Source organism: Cricetulus griseus, chromosome X (assembly GCF_003668045.3).
Source record: "Cricetulus griseus strain 17A/GY chromosome X, alternate assembly CriGri-PICRH-1.0, whole genome shotgun sequence".
Classification (NCBI taxonomy): Eukaryota; Metazoa; Chordata; class Mammalia; order Rodentia; family Cricetidae; genus Cricetulus; species Cricetulus griseus.
The window spans coordinates 33,854,737-33,876,474 of NC_048604.1; the positions used below are offsets into that span (position 1 = coordinate 33,854,737).

Below are 21,738 nucleotides of genomic sequence, written 5' to 3' on the forward strand. Positions count from 1 at the left end.
AGCTGCCAGAGACAGAATCCTTTCTCCTGCATGTCACTCAAGAAAAAGGACAAATTGTTACTTTCAGTCCCTTGAAAACAGCTCTTAATCAGTCACCAAAACTATCTTTTTCCGTTTAGATTCTCCATCATTTATGTTGATTACAGATCACTGCTATAGTTAAAATGGTTACATGCTTTTTAAGGCAGTGTTTCTGACTTAAGGAATCCATAGTTCATTGACAGCATACTTGGAAATCATGCCTTACAAATTGGCTAATGTCCTGGGAATATTTGGCCAGAGGATTATTTTTCTTTGTCTCATCTTCTTTTTGTTTGTAAGTGCACAGCCTCATGTGTCTCAGTCTGGCCTCCAGCGTGCTTTGAAACTTGCTGAGGATGACCTTGAATTTTTAGTTGCCCCTGTCTCTACATTCTTGTCCTAGGCAAGTACTCTACCAACAGAGTTGTTATACATTCCCAGCCCTCTGTTTGTATTTGGTGCTTTTCATTTTCAAGTTCAGACTGTGATATTTTCTGACCCCATCTAAACATTCTGAAGATACATTGTATTTTGAGGCTATGGCTTTGTTGACTGAGTATAGTTTACATGGAGACATTTATTCTTTCACAATCTGTGCAAGATTCATTTAAAACCATTAAGACTTTCACATTTTCAATTTGACCTAAATGCATCCTGAATTTCTGCCAGGTCTCACCCACATGAAGGTATATTCAAAAGCTGTTCATCTGAGATTAGTCTCATCTCACTGACCTAACAAATGTGTAAGGGCCAGTTGCTTTCAGGCAAACAATCAGGTCTTTCCATGCATTTAACCCATTTCTCAAAACCATTAATATGAAATCTGCCAAAGAAGGATTTTAAACAGGAACCAAAATAGATTTCTTTGGTTTCAACCCACGAAATTCAGTCTTGTCCTAACCCAGTCTAGCCATTTTCTTCTTGTTGAAAGGGGTAACCAAAAACGTGTTAGCAATATTCATGTAAAAATACAGCAATATTGCTACTCAAAGATATCAGCAATTCTGTCCCAGTTTCCTTTAGTCATACTTTTTGTGATTACAATATGAGATATACTGATATGTTTTGAGAGCATTTTGCAAATGCTTCCATGTTCTTCATTTTATGTCATATACTTTGTAGAACTAAATAATTATATAGCTGTGGATTAATTTATTTTGGTTAGCTTATATGTATAAAAATTCTCTGACAATATATTGCTAAAGTGTTAATTGGTTTAAGCTTGTTTGGCAGTTCAGAAATCTAGCATTGCCTAAGTAAGTGGTTGGTCCCCCATTATTTAATGTACAAGCCTTTTAATGATGAATCTCCTAGCCACTCTGTGGGAGTTACCATGGACACTAAGAGGCACTCTACAGCCAAATCAGGTGGAGAGAAAAACATGGTTCTTTTCATATATTTCAGGTATCTGCAGACTTCAGAACTGGTTCTATCACTAAATACATGGCATTTAGCTTTAATTTAGCAGAGAGTTTTCTGAGAGCATTTCAGCTACAGGTTTTTGTTTTGTTCTCTTCTGTACTCAGCTGTATTTCATCTCTGTGAAAGACCTTACAGTGCAGATGCATGGTAATTTCCTACATGTTAGTTAGCTCTGACTGTGAAGCCTGTATGGGACTGATTGGACTGGCAGATAAGGAGAGATTTTCGTAGACTATCTCCCCCTCAGCAAGATGCATTAAATCTAGAAGAGAAAGATTTATTTCTGTCTACAACCTTTCATTTGGTAAGTATAATCTTGCTTGTGTTTTTCTTGCATTTTGTGGTTGTTGCTGTACATACTTAAAAGCAGTTCTTGGGAGGATCTTCTTTTGTAGGGATTATTGTACTCCTGTTGAGAGACTTTTGAGGGAGGCCTGTTTTTCTATGAGACCTCTAATGTACTGGGGAGATAGGATTATGTATTTAAAAAACAATACTTTTATCCTCTAAGATCTTTTAATTAAAGGGTATTGTGAGTCTAGTTTTAAGGAAAGGGCAACATTAAGGTTAGTGCTTTATAATTATACAATAATTTCATATGTTCTTATATTTCTTAAACATATATGTAAATTTGTCTTCACAAGTTACAATTTTGCATATTTAATAGACTTCTACAGTTGCTCCATGGCATGACTAACCAAGATATTGTAAAAAATGAAAAAAGATTAAAATATATCTTTCTCTAGTTCTAGTCATATATATCCTTACCTTTGAACGAATTAAAAATTTTACCAGTAGAAAGCTTACACAACCTTCTCTATGTCTTTTTACATTTGTCATTAAATATACATAACCAGCAATATGTTGTATGATATTATCCTTTTCCTACTATAATAATTATCTTTATTCAAGCCACTTGTTTATAATTCCACCTACATTGGCAAGACTATTATTTGTTTTCATCTCTAGAGCAAATGCCCAGCAGATACATTAGGAAAGTAGGTAGACAGCTGGTAAACAGACTGATTCTCTGCCTCAGGGCTTGCAAAGCAGTTCACCAAATCCATCTTTCCCTCATTCATTTCCTACCATCCGAACTTGTAAATCGGCTGTTTTTGCCTTCAAAGTGCTTGAATGGCTCAAGTGTTGAAAAGAAGATAGATGAAATCAAACTGGCTCCTCAGCAGCTTTCATACCAGCTAATAGGTTTTCTTTTACTGTATTCTATAGCACATTTTTAAAAAAATTCTTGAATTGGAAAATTGTAACTGAAAAAAGTTTCAAGTTTATAGAGACCAATCTAATGATATTTTCATTTATGTATATATTTTGATATGTCTGAACCATGTTGATTAATATATCTATTACCTCATTTTTACATTTTTTTGTGGTGAGATCATTTAAACACCACTAAAATTTGATTGGCTTGTCTTTTACTTTTATTTTTAATATTTTGAAACACTATTGTATTTGTTAGCATACTGAATTATTATTTTCAGCATTTAATTTCAGTATAATTTTGGAATTTCAGTAATGAGTTTTCTGGGTATTCCTCCCTTGGACCCCCTCCCATTTTGGGGAGTTCGTTTTCACTTTTCCATAATAAATCTATATTTATTCTGCTAAAGTTGTATTTCTACATTATTATTGCTATTATTATTATTATTATTGGTTTGGGATAAAACATAATCATAGTTGTAGAAACATAAGCTGAGTTCAAACTAGTTTCGAGCACTGAATCAAGGGAGAGTTTCTTTTTGCAAAGAAGAAAACCAGCCAGGGCCAACAGTGTCCATTTAGAACTGCAAACTAGAAAACTATTATTATATGGAGATAAGGTGATATTCTTGAACCAAAAAATATAATATGCCATGAGGATCAAGATGGCCACTGTTTGTGAGCCCTCATTATGTTCTAGGTACTGTATATGTGGAGTAAACTGGCACTGGTGGAAGTTGGAGCAAGTGACTGTTACAAACACTAGAGAAATTTTCTGAAAAAAATCATTTGCTTTTTTTAGCTAGACTCCGTGGGCACATAACAAGGTTCTGTTACAAGCATAAGCTTGAAATCCAGTTTTGATTCTGGCCTCTCACTGAGTGTTCGTAATGTGTTACTAAGTCCTATTGATGATAGCTTTTCAGTGTTTTTCAAGCAACTTTCTTCTCTCAATCTTTAATGTCCTTCCATACATAGTTTTTAGAATTTGAAAATTTGATCATTGTGTTTTTTTTTCTTATAAACCTCCAGGGAAGACTTCCAGGCATGGTGACACATGCCACACCACCACTTGGGATGTTGAGGCAGAATGATCAGGAGTTTAAGACTAACCTTTGTACATAGTGATTTCGAGGTCGGCCTGGGGTAAATGAGACCCTGCCTTAAAAAAATACATTCACCAAACCACCCCCAAACAAAACTTTTACTGGAAACAAATGTGGTGTCATACATGCATAATGCCATTATTTAGAAGGTTAAGGCAAGAAGTCAGTGAATTCCAGTGGCATAAATAATTATCTCTCTCTCTCTCTCTCTCTCTCTCTCTCTCTCTCTCTCTCTCTCTCTCTCTCTCTCTCTCTCCTCTCTCTCTCTCTCTCTCTCTCTTCTCTCTCTCTCTCACACACACACACACACATACACACACACACACACACACACACAAATAATCTAAAAGCCATCAATGGCTGGACATTCTCCTTGATATCAAATCCAAATTCTTTATTTTGGTCTGTGTGGCTAAGGAAGATTTTTTCATATTTTTTTAAACTATTTTGACCTCATTTTGTGCCTCCCAGCACTTTCCTTTAGGCTATTTATTGTGAGCTTCCTTTGTTTATTTGAATGAGTGTGCTTGTCTGGAGCCTTTTGCTCAAGGCCTCATTCTTTTTTTCCTGCCAACACTTGATAATTCTTTACTTCCCAGTGTAGATAATTCCTTTCTCAAGAGCTTTCTCTGACTCCAAGTCTAGCTAGGTCAGTCCCTCTCTGTATTCCTTTCTATTTTCTCAACAATTCCTGGCATTCTACAGTTGTACTTATCCCGTTTCCCCCACTACCATAAGAATTCTGTCATGGCAGGAACACTGTTGTTGCCTGCTGCCCATTGTTTCTCACTCACTTTTCACAGAGTAGTTACTCACTTTTCACTTTAGCACAGCGTAGTTACTTAGGGATGTGTGCTAATTAAAGAAAAAATATTGATTAAACAAGAATATAAGCTTTGAAACTTATGGAATGATTTATCAATGTGAAATTTTGGGAATAAAAAAAACAGACCACCCTCCCACATCATGTTATAATCCCTACTGTATCCCTCCCTGTGAAGCTCTCTATGTTCTCTTTATGAAAACTTGCAGGGAAAATTTGAAAGACATTTTGGATGTCTCAATATAATTATGTATTTATTTATGTGCTGTAGTTAAATATTGGGTCTTGTGTTTGTTGAATCTATGTTCCACCACTGTGTTGTACCCCACACTGATATATATGTATATATGTGCATGTATATATATATATATGTCTTATATGTACATATACACACATATATATGAAAATGTCTTCCTTGAATTTGAATCAGTTACTGTTACAACTTTCAATCACTTTTTAACTTTCTGACTTTCATCCAAGCTTGGCCTTCTTGAACAAGACAAAAACCAATGTTTGTTTCCCCTTTCCATAAAAGCAAACCCTCAAATGGGAAGGGTATCCTTAAGTACTTCCCAAACAATGAGTTCTGAAACTAAATATGCAGCAGCGGTTTTTAAGGAATGTGTTCATGTAGACTTCTGTTGCCATTCCCTGAGACTCTGACTCCATAGTTGTAGGGTTGATTATATGGATCAGAAATGTTAACAAGAACCCTAGAAAATTTTGATGCAGTAACCCATACACTGCTTGTCAGAAAAAAATGCTGTGTAAAAATAGTTTTAAATCACTCAATTAATGGTATTTATAAAATCTGACTCTCAGCGTTTCCATCTGTCTGTGGTTTCTTTTTTTGTTTTTCTTTTCTTTTTTTTTTTTCCAAGACAGGGTTTCCCTGTGGCTTTGGAGGCTGTCCTGGAACTAGGTCTTGTAGACCAGGCTGGTCTCAAACTCACAGAGATCCGCCTGCTTCTGCCTCTGCCTCTCAAGTGCTGGGATTAAAGGTGTGAACCACCAATGCCCAACATCTGTGGTTTCTTTAGTGTAGTCATTTCAATGGAGTACAATATCCATGGTTCCATTGTTGTTGTGGCTTATTTTCTGGACAGTCTCACGAATCCAATGCTGACTTTGAATTCAACCGAGCCTAAACTTGAACTCCTGATTCTTTTTTTTTTTCCATTTCCCACGAGCTGGAATTACAGGTCTGGGCCAACCTGCATAGCTCCAGTAACAGTTTCCATAATATAAAGTGGAATTATGCTATGTCATTTAGCCTTATTTATGTTCCGCAGATATTTTCCACAAGTTTTTAGGAGACATCAAACATTATTGACTCTCTCTCTCTCTCTCTCTCTCTCTCTCTCTCTCTCTCTCTCTCTCTCTGTGTGTGTTGTGTGTGTGTGTGTGTGTGTGTGTGTGTGTGTGTGTGTGTTTGGCATTCAGGACAGAACCTAGGGCTTCAGATGGCTAAAACGCCACCTCTTGTGATTGTGTTGTTAAGTAAAACCTGTTAGAGCAAGAATAAATGATGGGAAAGCCTTGACCCCAAGCTTACAGATAAGCAAGCAAGAACAAATGGGTTGAGATAACAGTACATGAAGGCATACCTTCAAAAGGAGTAACAGTGTGTCCCAGACCTATAATGTAACCTTTTTAGTATGTCATTTTCCTTGTCTCACTAAGGAAGAGAGTTTTCCCATAATTATTCATTCATGAGAACTGCTGCTCACTGTCACCTACAGATTTTCTCTCTGAAGTAGAGAAATGATCTGCTTCATCCCTTATTAGGAAGTTGGTAGACCTGCTGTCTGTCTCCTTAACTCACAAGAAGAGTCAGCATTCTGGAACCACCATTCCCTGCTTCAGATGATGGAAGCCTGGCATCCTTCTTTGAAAATGTTTTTGTTCTTCAACAGATGACTGGGGGTAATCTCAAACTCTGAAAATAGTTACTAGCACAATCCTTCCACATGCATACAATTTGAATAGGTCTGGCAAGATGCATTTAAGCTCATAAAAGTGTCACTGAGTGTTATGAATTGACTTTACATGCCTCAGTACAGCCAGTGTACAGATTAGCACTTTCTATTATGACACCCAGACTCTGCCCTTGACTACAAACAGCAGGGAAAATTTATGAGCCAGAAAACCTTTCTTGGATTTTGCCTTAGGGAAGGAAAGAATGAAATTAATTTGCTCATAGGATGGGAGCATGAATCTCTGAGGAATCGGGGGTGGGGGATAGGGCAGTCACACTGAGTGAAAATACAGTTGATGAAATTAGTTCTTAGTATCTTTAGATGGAATTACCAGTCTGGAGAAGAGAGTCAAGGTTGTAAATAAAACTTTGAAACTTAGCAGCTCTATATTCAATTAAAGGATGGAGGGATGGTCTCGGCTAGTATGTAGACCAGGGATAGTTTAGAATGTGGTACTAAGAAAGAAGAGATCATACTTCAGTGCATTGTAGAGTAAATGAGTTCAGTTCTTGCAAGCACAAATGTGTGACTCAAATGCTGTCTCTAGTAACAAAATATAGAAGGAGGCAATGTGGGAGCTTAGCTGACAGTCACCATTGCTTTTCTGTGTAACAAGTCTTATATTTTTTCTGTATCTTATATGCATCAGAACACAAAAATAAATTTGATGCTGTCTCTGCCTTTCATGATTCCCACTAAAGTGAGAGCAAACAAGGCAAAAAGAACCTGGTAACAGTGGGGCACTTTAGAGGCAGAATCAAGAGAATCACAAATTTATGGGCAGCCATGCTACACAGGGTGACCATGTCTCAACAAAACTAAAAAGGATAGTGATACAACCTGGTAGAGATAAGCCCAGATTATTTTTAAGAACTCACTGAATTTGAGGGGAGCCAACTGGTGAGAATTTCACCACGGGTTTTTTTGGGAGGTAATCATGACTTGAATCCTGAAGGACCCTACAGAGTTCCCTAATGGAAAGAATCTGGGGAAGCCATTTGAATTAAGAGGAACAGTAGGACATGTAATCGGTGTGATACAGTGCTATCTGGAAGGAGGTACCAGCAGACATGTGGTAGATGAAAATGGAGAAATGGGCCTCGACAGCACAGAAAGGCCCACATGCCCGGCTAAGGTAGCCAGGCGTTGTAAGCAGTAGTAAGGTGAATAAGTCACCATTTGTGGTGAGTCACTTGGCAGCAGCATGGAGAATGGAAGCAGGCACTCGCAAAAGAAGGGGGACTAATTAAAAGCTCTTTAATAACTCAGAAGAGAGACAGGATGGATTTGAGAATACCGAGGAACACTTTGGTCATTATTTTGCATTGTTTTAACTCAAAGTTTATTTTCCCAGGAACTCTAAATGGTTGGCATGATAGCATCTGAAATAGGGGAATGGAAAAACTTGAATGGTTGTGTGTGACCCTAGCTCTTGAGAGGGTAAAGAAAGAAACTTACCATATGTGTGAAGTCAACTTAGGTTGCATAGTGAATTTTAGGCAAGACTGAGCTACACTGTGATATATTTTTTAAGCATACACAGTGGACTTTTGTTCAGTCATAAGGAACAATGAAATTTGCAAAAAGTGGATGGATCTAGAAATATTACATGAGGTAATCCAAACTCAGTAGGACAATACTGCAAGTTCTCACTCGTATGCAGATCCTAGTATGTGTGTGTGAGAGAGACAGAGAGGCAAAGAGAGAGAACCTATGTGTCTATGTGTACTAAATATTGTTCCAGAAGTTGTTCTTATATTCACTAGTTTAGATCTTGCCAATATCCCTCTAAGAAGTAATATTATTTATGTGTTCATGTATGTGAGTATATGCATGCACACACACGTGTGGTGTGTGTATGTGTGTGTGTGCGTGCACGCGCATGCACACGTGTGCAAAGACCAGGAGAGGTCATGAGATAGATATCTTCCTCTGTCACACAATGATTATTCCTTTGAGACCAAGCCTCTCCCTGAACTTGTGGTTCTTGTTTTGTTTTCTTGGATGGATCAGAAGCCAGCAATGAGCCGGGCGGTGGTGGCGCATGCCTTTAATCCCAGCACTCAGGAAGCAGATCTCTGTGAGTTCGAGGCCAGCCTGCTCTTCAAAGAAAGTGCCAGGACAGCCTCCAAACCTACAGAAAAACCCTGTCTCGAAAAACCAAAAAAGAAAGAAAGAAAGAAAGAAAGAAATAAAGAAGGAAAGAAAGAAAAAGAAGCCAGCAATGTTCCCTTGCCTCCCCAAAGGAAAAAATGATTCTTAGTAAGGTTATGGTAAGAAGTGTCTGACAACACACAGGCAAGCAGTATATGGTCATGTGACATATTATATACTGTATGTGGTTTTGATATTAGTAAAGTACATGTAATAATTAAGATGAGTGTTTATAGTATGCTATTGTAAAATATATATGAGCATTTTAAATAAAATTAATGAATAAAATAAAACTTCATATCACTTGGAAAACCTGAAAGCAAATATATAAAAATATTACAGGGCTGGAGAGATGGCTCAGCCATTAAAGGCTAGGCTCACAACCAAAAATATAAAAATATTACAGATGAGTACTTGCCTTTGATTGTAACTGAGAATAGATTATATTTAAGTCTTTATCAAAAGAAGAGAACCTTTATTTATATAGTTAACTGTTGCTAGGTGTGAAGAAGTGAAAGACAACTTTCTTTTGTTTTTTTTTTTTTGTTTGTTTGTTTTTTCGAGACAGTGTTTCTCTATGGCTTTGGAAGCTATCTTGGAACTAACTCTTGTAGACCAGGCTGGTCTTGAACTCACACAGATCTGCCTGCTTCTGCCTCCTGAGTGCTGGGATTAAAGGCGTGCACCACCACCACCCAGCTACTAGGTGTGCAGAAGTAATGGGCCCTCAGTTTTCTCTTAGCGTCTACAGGCAGTTAATGGTTTTGAACAAGGAAGAAACACTTTCTTCACAGGTGTAATCATTGTTAAGTTTACCCATGTTGTTTGTAATTTTTTTGAGATTATAATATAATTGCACCCTTTCCTGCTTTACTTTCTTCTCTCCAAACCCTCCCATAAACCTCCTTACTCCCTTTCCATATATATATATATATATATATATATATATATTATATATCACATATCATGTTGCAAGTGGCCATCACATTATTTGGGCATAGCTTGGAAAGTGTTAGATGAACAACTAAGGATATCTGGATAGAAAAAAGACAGTAATGTAGACAGGTTATGCTAGGGTTCCAGTGCTTAGACATTAGGTTTAGGACTCAGACATACTTCTAGTTAAACTGTCACATTACCATTTCTCAGCTGAGACCTTAGACATGCTATCCAACTTAGCGGAATGCTAGTTTTTGGATTTTAAAAACTGTCTTACCAATCATGCTCTCCTTACAGTTCTTTTGTGAAATTATAAGAGATAATTTACCTTTCAATGTAGGCTCTTTTTTTAGCAAGTAAACTATAATAATGACAGCAATACTAGATATCCTCCCAGCTGTTGTTCTTATACTAATTTGAACCTTCCCAACATTATCATCCTTATTTTACAGATAAGGAAATAGAGGCACCGACCAGACAGGTAACTTAGTCAAGGCCACATAGTTACTATATGGAAGAAAAGCAAGGGGGCATAAGTTAGGAGGACACTGAGGAAATTCTAAGAAAACAGTAACTTGAACAAAGGTTATGGTAGTGGAGGAATTAGCATAGAGCATTTATTTACAACCTTAGTTTCACAAACCTATGACAAGACTATCACTTTTGATCAGTAGACCCCACCTGCTATTAAGACAAAAAAAAAAAACTTCTCTGTAACTTTGTGTACATGTCACCGAATCATCTTTTTGCATCAAGTAATAGAATTTAAGTTGACAGTTTCATTAAGGAACATGTAAGAGAAACACAAGAGAAGTGGATGTGTGAGTGGAGACTTTGGTTGGCCTGAAAATGTGGCTCAACAGCAAAGTCAGTGTAAAAGCCTAGGTTTAACCTGAACATGCATTTAAGGACGTTGGGGGTTGTCTAGTTGTGAGTCTAGTACTTCAGAATTATCTGTTCCATTATTTAATAACCGGCATCAGCTCTTTTCATGGTCTTAACAAAATAAAAACCACAACAGAGAGGAAAGTCTGCTGTTTTCTACATTAATTATACCTATGAGAGTCTGGTAGTGTGAAACATGAAGTCATCCCATCCCATCCATACTCCTTTGCTTTGTGGATTCATGCCATAATTGTAGACAGAGTACTAAAGCTTAAACACATGTCCTCATGATGTTTATCTTTGCCCAAACCTTATGGTGTGTTTGAGAGTTGTGATTTCCAACTGCCTCAGCAAAACAAATGCTTCTAGAATATTCCAAAACGTTGGCTTCCAAACACTCCTGCTTAATAGACAGACCTTTCATACTTCCTTCTGCTATCCTAATAGGTTTACTGGTGTCATCATAAATTCTATGGTTACAAAACGCAAGACTTGCAGCCATGAGAGAAACTATATTTTAAGGTGCCATGTGGTCCTTTAGATTTGAAGGCCCTTCAGATTTATTTACTCAGTTTTTAAAGGAAATTTCAGCGTGAGCTACTTGGGAGGCTGAGGCAGAAGAATTGCAGTTTCTAAGTGAGCCTGGACCACTTAAGCCATGTCTAAAGTTGAAAAGTTAAAAGAGGACCAGGAATATAATTCACTGTGGAGTGTGAACCTAGTATGTGTTAAGGCCTTGAGTTTAGTCCTTGGCAATACACACACACACACACACACACACACACACACACACACACACACACCTGGTGTTCCCCTTTCAATTAGCCTTTGACCTTCTATACATAGTTGGCTAGCTCTTCCCTGAGATCTTGTGCAGCTTGAAGAGAATTACATATAACTAGGAGTGTGACACAAGAAAGAGTGGTAGGAATCTCATCAAGGACTTGATGGCCCTTCTCATCCCTTCCTTTTATATGAGGGAACATTAACAGGCTGGGTCTTAGGGGTTTCTTGTGCATAACTCTGACTACTCTGATTAAAATGGTAATGGCTAGTATGATCAGAGAACAATATTCTATAACAGTGACAAATACTTCTTAATTTGCATTATTGGGTATTATTACCTAATGTTATACATAGACATTGAAGCACAGAGATTTCACTTTACAAGTATACAGAAGTTAAGAGATTGGAAGAATTTTCTGAACTTCATAAGCATTGCTCTAAATCTATTAACTTCTTTTGAAACTCGATGTTCTTGTCAAAAAGCTTTACAAATGATAGTGTGCCTGGTATTCACGTATGTTTAGATAACTTTGTATGTTTCACGTACTTTTTGCTTAGACTGTCTTTTAATTCTTTGGAAGATTACTTTTCTTCTTAAAGTTGGTTGCCCATGGAGAGGGAGAGGGAGAAGGGACTTGAAATAAGCTTGTTCCCTAACTAGAACTAATAAAATAAAATAAAATTAAAAAAAAAAAGTTGGTTGCCCATGGTCATTCACACTTAACAAGTACCCTTATTCTCAGGACATCTTTATACTGGAGACTTACCACCATTGTAAATAACTTCAAAAATTCTTGTCGCCCCAGTATCATTTATTTATTTTGTAGTGCTAAGAATTAACCGTGAGGTCTCCCATATGCTAGGGAGGCACCCTACCACTGAGCTAGCCCCTGGGTAAATCTTCAAATATTTCCTTTACTAATTTTTCTTACTAGTGAATTTAGAGTTTCTTTCTTCATCCTTCTTAATTACAGAAATTCTCAACTGATCCTTGGTCTGATTTGAAATATAAGGGATGAGAATTGTGAGATGCAGTATTTCTTTGTGATAGAAGTTCACTTTATTTATTTGGAAGAACACAAGTTTACTGAGTACACTGCTTGGAATGGCAGTCTGGGCAGTAACAAAATACAACTGGAAATTTAAAAAAGAGGGGGGTGTTTTGGGTTCTTTTTTGTCCAGTATTGGTTACCAAACCCAGAGTCTTGCACTTGCTAGGCAAATGCTCTATATTGAGCTAAATCCCCACCACTTACCACTGTGTTTAATAAGTCATTTTTACTTGCTAATTCCTAGTATAAAGTTTAGTTTAAGTCCTGTTCTTTTTGTGCTTCATGTACAAAGTGAGTGCAGTTTCTCTTAGAATAATCATTTACATTAAGTCTCTATGGCCACAAAGCCATCCAGAGGGTTTTCTTTCCTGTATTGTTTTTCAAAGTATCATCTACAGCAAATCAATTTTCTTGTGACAGAGATTCCTCTGAGACTGTGTGGTACACTGTTCAAATTCACAAAGATGTGAATGACACCCACACAAATGTTGAAATTAGTGATAAAGGGACATGCCAGAGCATTCTGGTTGTTTTCCCCAGTAACTTCATTGAGTATTAGTGAAAGGAGTTGAAAGACTCCTTAGGAGAGGAACAGATAGTGGAAACTGGAGCAACAGCTTAAAGGGCTCACCTCTTAGCTGTCTAAATAGATTGGGTCAGATTATGGAGGCCCCAAACCACCTCATAAATGACTTTCAGCTTTCCTTGGCCTCTACAGTAAACATCTCTTTAAGTTGTAAGAAGGAACTCCTAAACCCCCAGATTGATTGGCTTCAAATTCCCAGCATTAAATCGTCAGAATTCCATTTAAACCAAAACCTGTATCCCCAAAAATATTTTCTAAGATTATTTGATGATCAAAGCGTTTTTATCATCCAATACTGACGTGATGAGAAGAAACTGGAGATATTTTGGAGTTCTTGGAACAACTTCAAAGAGTACGAGAGCAGAATGTGGAGCGCTCTTCTTCCATGTTTGGAAGGCAGCACATTGGCTGAGACTCACTGTGAGGAGAAGCTGCCATGAGAACATCTAAGGTCTTTCCCTACTTTGGACTTCTAAAGGATAGCGGAATTCACGTATGCCTCATTCTCCCCACTGTACTCATTCTTCTTCCCAATGTTTCTATAAGTATATTAGCATGGAAAGATGATTCCTGAGGCATATCTAGTAAGTTTCTCAGACGGTTGCCTCCCAATCCTCCCAAGAGCTTTTCCTATACATCTTGAAAGGAGTCTATTTATCCCCACCTCACATTTTTGTTTGTTTTTGTTTTGCAGAACGAGAAGACGAAGCAATCTGAGAGATTTGGGGGCAGGGGGAGGAGGCACAGAGCCCAAGCGACCTCCCATTAGCCTGGTACCTCTTCGCTAAGACTTTGGTACCCAAAGCAGCGGACTCTGGATTTAGCATCCTTCCCTGGATCCTCGGTTTTCTTTAAACAAACGTTGAGCACGTTCCAACGTCCTCTGTGTGTGTGCGACACCTCCTAGTCACTGGCCCGGGGCTCCTTTCCACCATCTCCCTCGCCCCCCTTCCACCCCCAGCCTGCGCATGCGTCCTAAGAACCCCCTCCACTCGCGGCCCAGACTCCGAGTATTGTCGGGGGCTATTCTCTCTCCCAGGAACATGGCGGCGAGTCAGGGAGGCGGTGGGAACAGTGGGGGCGGCGGCTGCGGTGGAGGTGGAAGTGGCGGTGGCGGTGGCGCGGCTGGAGGAGGAGGAGGAGGTGGTGGTGGTGGAGGAGGTGGCGGTGCCGGGATGGGAGGCGGTGGCGGCTGTGGCGGGACCGTGGCGGTGCCCATCCCGGTACCGACTCTTTTCGGTCAGCCGTTCCCCAATGGGCCGCAGTGGCACCCGGGGAGCTTGCAGCCTCAGCACACGGTGAGGAGCCTGGACCGGGCCCTGGAGGAGGCGGGGAACTCTGGCATCCTAAGCCTCAGTGGCAGGAAACTCCGAGACTTCCCAGGCAGTGGCTACGACCTGACGGACACCACCCAAGCAGGTGACAGTCTGGGGGGAGGGGAAGCGGGGCCTGGAGGGAGGATGGGGAGTGGGTAGCTGCGTGGCTGCCTTGTTGGACTCTGCTGGGCCGGGCGCGCGGAGGCGGCGGGAGTCCCGGAATCCTAGCAGCCTCCTCTGACTGTAACGGGCAATGCAGGCAGCGGGAAAGAGGGGCGCCAGAAGCCCAGGGATGATGGAGAAGCTGGCTGGGATGTTAGGGGCATTATTGTTAAAGAGTGTTGCACCCAGGCAGAAGGGACTTAGTGACACCTTCCTTAATACACTTCTTTCAACTCTTGCTCCTGTCGTTCCCCACCTCAACCGTGAGTAGGTGGGAGGGGGTGAGGGGAGTTGGGAAGAAACAATGCAGAAAATCATAATCTCTACATATTCCTTGAAGGCATCCATGCCTGCAAGAATGGCATAGTCCTTTTCAGAGTAAGCCTTGCTGTTTGTCTGTGTTCTTATGGTGGATTTGTTTAATCATCTTAAGATGTTTTTGTCTCCTATTTTTCTCACCTATGCCTTATAGAGTGAGTTTTATTTTATTTTTATTTTTATTTGTTTGCATTTTCCTGGTGTTGAGAGGTGATGTGGTTAGATTAGTGTTTGTTGCACTAGCAAATTAAATCATCCTTCACTTACGTGTTTGGTTACTGGGTGAAAGGTAGTCCAGTTTTGAGTGATGTTAGTTTATAGCAGAAAACTAAAATGAAAATGTATGGGCATTTTTGGGAAAAATCCATTTCTTATGGAGTTGATCGTTAATGGATTATCCTATACTCTGTGTGTGTTAGTCTTTGTTGTGGCTGGCATTTTGTTGTTGTTGTGAATTCACTCTCCTTCTAAACCAGTGCTCCTTATTTTTAGCTTTGTTTAGGTTTGCTGAAAGTTTTTTTTCCTTTTCTCAATCTTTAATCTTTGTTTATGTGTCTCATCTCCTCTGCTGAAATAAATTATGCACCAAAATATTTGAATTGATGCAGTGATTTTGAAGCAACATAGTAAATCTGTGCATAGTGAGTAGTAAACACCTTATTTACAAATGAGACAATTTTAGAGCATTCAGTTTCTAGACATCAAACCAAGATATGTGTGCTGGCAGAGGATTGCAAGAGGAGGAAAAAGTCTAAAATTGAAGCTTCCTATTCAGTATTCTCTTAGGCAGAATCCAAACAACTATGAATGCATAATCAATACCTGATTTTGGATTGTGGAAAACAGGTTTGAATGTTTACACCTTTCCTCAGAACACATTTCCCAAACACACTATTCACAGACTCATGCCTAGATATTGGCCAGATGTGCTCCTTGGTGTGTGCTTCTAAACCGTCAAGAAAAAATGGCTCCAAGATGCATCATTGTAGGGCTATTTTTTTCCCTTACTGTTCTTTGTAACCCATAAAGGTTCCTTCTACCTGTAGGACAAAGTTTCAGCATCGGAGCTAGACATTTCAGGCTGTCACTGTCTAGCCACAGGTTAATTATTGCAGCCTTATCTCCACAAATGTTCCTACCGTCACTTTCAACTAGGCCAGCTTCCTGCCCCTCACAGATATATTTTGTGTAATTTTGCCTCATCATTATATGAGGCTGTCTAGATGCATGAGATTTTCCAAGAAGCTGTTTCCATAATCCATAGCAGTCTTCAGTTTCTTTGAATTTCTAGGGTACTTATTGTCTTTACTACTTATTTGACACTGCTGGCTTTATTTTTCTTTTATGCTGTGCCTTGCTCTCCCCAAGGGTATGGAGAGTAACTTTAAAGGTATATACTTGTCCAGTGTTCCCATTCTATATTGATTTTATTGTATAATGACGCTTCTCACAAACATGACCATCATTTTCTTCAGTTGTAACCATTTGCTTTGAAGCCTCCCTTCGGTTGGTTTTCTGAGGCAAGCTTTCGCACAACCCAGAACCATATTTGTTCTTGGTAAACAGTTACTCACCACAATCTTTTTGTTGGTGGTGGTGCAGTGTTTTGCACATGCTGTTCAAGAACTCTACATACCCAGACCCCCTCCCATCTTAATCTTTACTAGTGTTTATACGGTATATCTTTTGGAGCGCGTACTTGTGTGTGTGCCAGTGCACATATGTGTGAGGGTGCATATGTAAATATTTTCATGAGTGTGGAGGCCAGAGTTCAAACCTAAGGTGCAGTCCACTTTTTTTTTTTTTTTTTTTTTTTTGACGGGCTCTCTAACTGCTCTGGAGTTGTCAAGTAAGCTAGGCTGCCTGGTTTGAGAACACGGAGAATCCATCTGTCTTCCTCTCTCCAGCACTGGGGTTACAAATAAACAACCGCATGACCAGGTTTTTTCTTTCTTACATAGATTCTGGGCATTAACTTTAGATACTCATGTTTGCCTGACAAACATATTACCTACTGAGGAAGGTGTTTTTGTTTGTGAGTTTTCTTCCTTTCCTTTTTCATTCTTTCCCTGCTTCCTCTTTTGTGTGTGATACTCGTTTGCACAAAATGCGCATAGTAATGCAAGCACATGGGTGCCATGACCAGCTTGTGGTCAGTCGTCTGAGGAGTACCTTGTGTATCACTTCTTACCTTCTACCTTAAGATAGGGTCTCCTGGCCTCTGAGTATTCTGGGCTAGCTGGCCCATGAGCTCCCAGGGACTCTGCTGTCTCTTCCATCTCTCTGAAGGAATGCTGGGATTACAAACACCTGAGCTACTGGCTCAGCCCTTTACATAGGTTCCGGGGATCTGGACTCCAGTTATCATGCTGTTGACAAGACTTCACCCACCACCATTTCCCTTGCTCTCCCCACCCACTTTTTTTTGGACACAGAGTCTGTATTTCAGGCTAGAACTCAATTCACTTTGTATCCCGGGTTGGCCTCGAACTTAAGATAATCCTCCTGCCTCAGTCTCACCAGATTATAGGCATGAGCAACCACTTGGTAGGATTTCTCAAAATTATTCAGCTTTGTTATAAGCTATGGTGCACATATGAGGGAGGATATGAAGATTTTCTTTCTGAGTTTGGGCTACGGTGTTTAATATTATGCTTCCTAAGCCCGTTAGTTTGCCTGCAAATTTCATTTTTCTGAACAGCTGAATAACATTCTATTGTGTATGTGTACCACATTTTCATTATCTATTCATTTGTAATTGGACATCTAGGTTGGTTCCATTTCATTGGTATTGTACACACAGCAACAATAAACATGGATGTTCAACTCCTTACGTGTTACAGAGTCCTTTGAGTATACGACTATGAATGGTATAGCTGGGTCATATGGTTGGGGTTTGTTTGTTTGTTTGATTGTTTTAATTTCTGAGGAAATTCCAAGCAAATCTCCATAACTGCTGCTTTAATTTGAATTCTACCAGCAGTGCAGAAGGATTACTTCCCACATCCCCACAAACCTGTCCTCTTCTGGCTGGAGAGATGGCTTAGGGGTTAAGAGCACTGCCTGTTCTTCCAGAGGTCCTGAGTTCAATTCCCAGCAACCACTTGGTGGCTCACAACCATCTGTAATGAGATCTGGTGCCCTCTTCTGGCCTGCAGGCACACATGCAGACAGAACACTGTATACATAATAAATAAATACATCTTTAAAAAAAAAAAAAAAGAAACCTGTCCTTGTCAACGTTTGCTGTTAGATTTCTGGATGATAGTCATTCTGACTGGGCTAAGGTGAGGTCTCAAAGTAGTTTGAATTTGCATTTCCCCAATGAATATGGATGTTAAACACTGAAAAAAAAACATGCCATTTGTGTTTCTTCTTTTGAAAACAGTTTCTGTTAATTTACTTAGCCCATTTGTTGACTAGCAGTTTTATTTCCTAGCCTACAATGTGTATATGCATATATGTTAACTGCTGTAAGTATGGGTAGAGTTCTAGCATTAAGAAAGGTGACAAAGGCTAATACTGGGTGATGAGGAAGGATGGAATGCAGGTAAAAGGAAACATGGGTCATGAAAGAGGATATAAACACATTTTTTTCTGTTCTCATTTCAATTCTCTCATAGTTTTGCAAAAAAATTGGTGGACAAGTGAATAAAGATGTAATTGATAATAAAAGTATAAAACCCTAAGTAAAGCTCTGTCACTTACGAATGGCTATTCCAACTGCATGGCAGTTCACTGAGATGGACAGGGTTTGGGACTTGGCAAGCGTTTGAGCGGTTTCCTTAAATCAGCTGTGTTTATGAAAAATAAAAGTTTTTATTTGTGTGGTAATTAGAACAAGGTGATTTTATTTAAAACAGATAAAATAAAATGACAAATTAAAAAGAAAAGGAAAGCCAGTCATTTAATATTTTTTGTCATTCAGATGCATGTTCTTTTTGAGACCATATCAAGATCAGATAGTGTAAAATAGATTTTGTGGTATTACTGTATTTCATTTAAATGATATCAGTACATGAGTCACTTGACCTTTGTTTTGACAAAATGCATCCATGAAGTATTTAGGAGCAATATTTTTGAATACAGATATCATGCTCATTTATGTAAATGAAAGTAGGCATCTCAGATATGAAGAAAACTGAGCATATTTGAGGTTATACATGCACACATACATAAACATATACATAAAAATAGAAGCTATCTTCTTCAAGATAATTCTCTTTGATGGCATTATTGTACTGTATTTACAATGACTCTTAGTGGGTTAATGTTTCAGAACCAAATTGATTACTTAGACAAACATGAGGTAGTTTATTGGATGGAGAGGAGACATGGAGAAGGGAAAATAGAAGAGATGTTATTCTGCTAATTAATCTGTAGTTGGAAAATGAGCTAAAAATAGCTGAGATGGTATTCTGCTAATTAAGCGGTGGTTGGAAAATGAACTAAAACAATATTGACTTAAGGGAAACAGACAAGTTTCAAAAGAAGGAAGGGATGGCTTTCTGCATCATTTTACCTTCTCTCTTATATGCATAAGATGAAGTAGGTCAGTGTTCCTGTCTTGGCTAGACATTAAAATCCCAGAGGAGGTTTTTTTTTTTTTAATATTTTAATGCCAACACCTTACCCCCAGACCAATTAAATCAGGGTCTCAGTGGCCAAGAGACTTAAACAAAATCTCCCCAGGTGATTCCAATGTACAGTCTAGGTCATATAAATGTAAATACTTTGTTTGAGTGAATGAAAATACAGACAGAAATTTAGTGATTAACCTGAGGTTTAAAACCCAAACTAGGAAGTGCTCAAGTTCTAGTGCAGTGTCATTTTGTATATATTTATTGTATTGTGTGATACACGCCTTTAATCTCAGCACTTGGGAGGCAGAGGCAAGCCATGTAAAGAGGGAGTGCCAGGATAGGCTCCAAAGCTACACAGAGAAACCCTGTCTTGAAAAACTGGAAAAAAAGCTTACTTGGAACCTACCTACAATTTTCTTATAGCTCATCCAGTTTGTAAACTTTGCACAGGGTCCCAAAAATATGTAGCCACAAAGTCTTGCTGTCTCTGACAGGTTTGCAGAGGGGAAAATGGAGAGAAGACAGCTGTTGTCAGAGTGTATCTTTGGTGTCTTTTTACATTTTTCTCTGAATTTATGGTGTGTGTTCTTCACTTATCTCTTCTGTCCCTTTCCTTGGTTCTCTTTTCAATTTCAGGCTCACCTTCCTCCTTTACTGGGATGGGGCTCAAATCCTCTTGAGAAGATTACCATGTAAGAGGAGTTTGCACCCTCTCTTGATATCACTTGGGGGGTTTATCCTCATGACCTTTTGAGTGTATCCACTTGCTCAACTCTCCTTCATCAAAATTCTCACCCACAAAAGGGTATAAAAAGAAGGATCTGAGACAAAAAAGTTATCCTGTTTTAGGAAAGCCACTTATCCTCTGTGTAATGTCTTCTTTTAGGTTCTCTGCTTACAGATGTGGTATGAGCTTTTTGTATGCTGTGATAATTTGTTGCCTTAAAATGAATTTATTGAGCCAGGCAGTGGTGGTGGCACACTCCTTTAAACCCAGCACTGGGGAGGCAGAGGCAGAGGCAGGCTGATTTCTGAGTTTGAGGCCAGACTGGTCTGGAAAGTGAGTTCCAGGACAGCCAGGGCTACACAGAAAAATCCTGCCTCGAAAAACAAAACAGACTAAGAAAAAAGAATTTACTGGTTATTCAAACAAATCTTGATCATTTTCACAGCTTCCTCTGTTACCAGTGTTACAACTAAGGGGATGTTTCTGAGCCCACTGGCAGCTGCTCCATCTGATGCATTCATTATATAGTAACTTTTACGTCCATGAGCAGTAGGTCTGTAAAACAGATTCAGGAATTCTTTTGCCAGATTGTGCTGTGTCCTGGATAATCACATGTTTTCCTGTAAACCAGGAATTGACTCTAGGATTTCCTACATGTGTTGGCTCACCTCTTCAACTGTAGGATATGCTACATTGTATTCGATTGTAAAAATGGAGCCAGATAAACATAGCATCTGATTTGGTTTCATAGTTGAAAGTCCTGCTAGTGCGGTTACTGGCACAAGTTTGTGATTTAATTTTTTGACCCGAATCAAGTATCTGTCTTTCTTTATGGAGTAAGTGTCTTCCTGAAAAATGAAATATGATGCACATTTTTCAGAGTTGACTCATTGTAATAGCTGTACATCATATTTTTGAATTGCTGAACCTTGAACTGATTTACTCTGGGATGAATCCTATCATGATTCCTTAATTTCTTTCTTTTGCATGCCTGCAATTTAAATAAAAATTTAGCCTGAATTGGAAGGTACAATCATTGTTAGGCTAATTTCCTTCGTGTAGCTCTTCATATATAATTCTTTATTTTATCCTAATAATCCTTTGGTAATGGTAGAGTGCATTTGTGTTTGAGAGAGATTCAGTGATTGCCAGGGAGGAGGGTATAGCAGAACATTGGTGATGTATACACTGTGAATGCTTTCCTCTTATTATAGAATTTTTTCTGAGGATGGGGGGAGGAGATGGGGCTCACACTCCTTCAAGGATCCTAGAGACAAGGTGCTGTGTGCTGATCTGAGCCCAGGCTTGTGGCCTCCTCTGCCAGGTCACCCAACTTTGGGGGACACTGATGTAAGAGGCAGTGCTGGAGGTGGGGGAACCCAGATCCAGGTCCCAACCTGTGCTCTGTCCACTGTTTCGGGCTTTTTAGCACAAAGTTAATGTCTAGAGAATGTCACATGGCATAGAAGTGCTGAACATAGGACATGAAAGACAGAACATTCCATAGAGGGGGAAACCAAGGCACAAAGTTCAGAGAGGAATCTGCAGTTTTTCCCACTCACACGAAATCTCCGTCAGTGAGGGTCTTGGAGTGGTTCAGTCTGGTATGATTCCTGAGTGAGGCTCTAGAGAGTACCATGATGGGACATCTGCTGACAAGC

The 21,738-nt window shown here is 39.2% G+C and overlaps 1 protein-coding gene across 3 annotated transcripts in view; it reads left to right on the forward strand.

The window, feature by feature from the left end:
- Positions 1-14,014: 14,014 nt before the first annotated feature.
- Lrch2 (leucine rich repeats and calponin homology domain containing 2) overlaps positions 14,015-21,738 on the forward strand; it is a 76,328-nt gene continuing 68,604 nt past the window's right edge. For all 3 annotated transcript variants that reach the window (XM_035449955.1, XM_035449956.1, XM_035449957.1), the window contains exon 1: positions 14,015-14,390. In XM_035449955.1, the coding sequence (XP_035305846.1) occupies positions 14,015-14,390 (376 nt within the window). The remainder of the gene's footprint in view (positions 14,391-21,738) is intronic.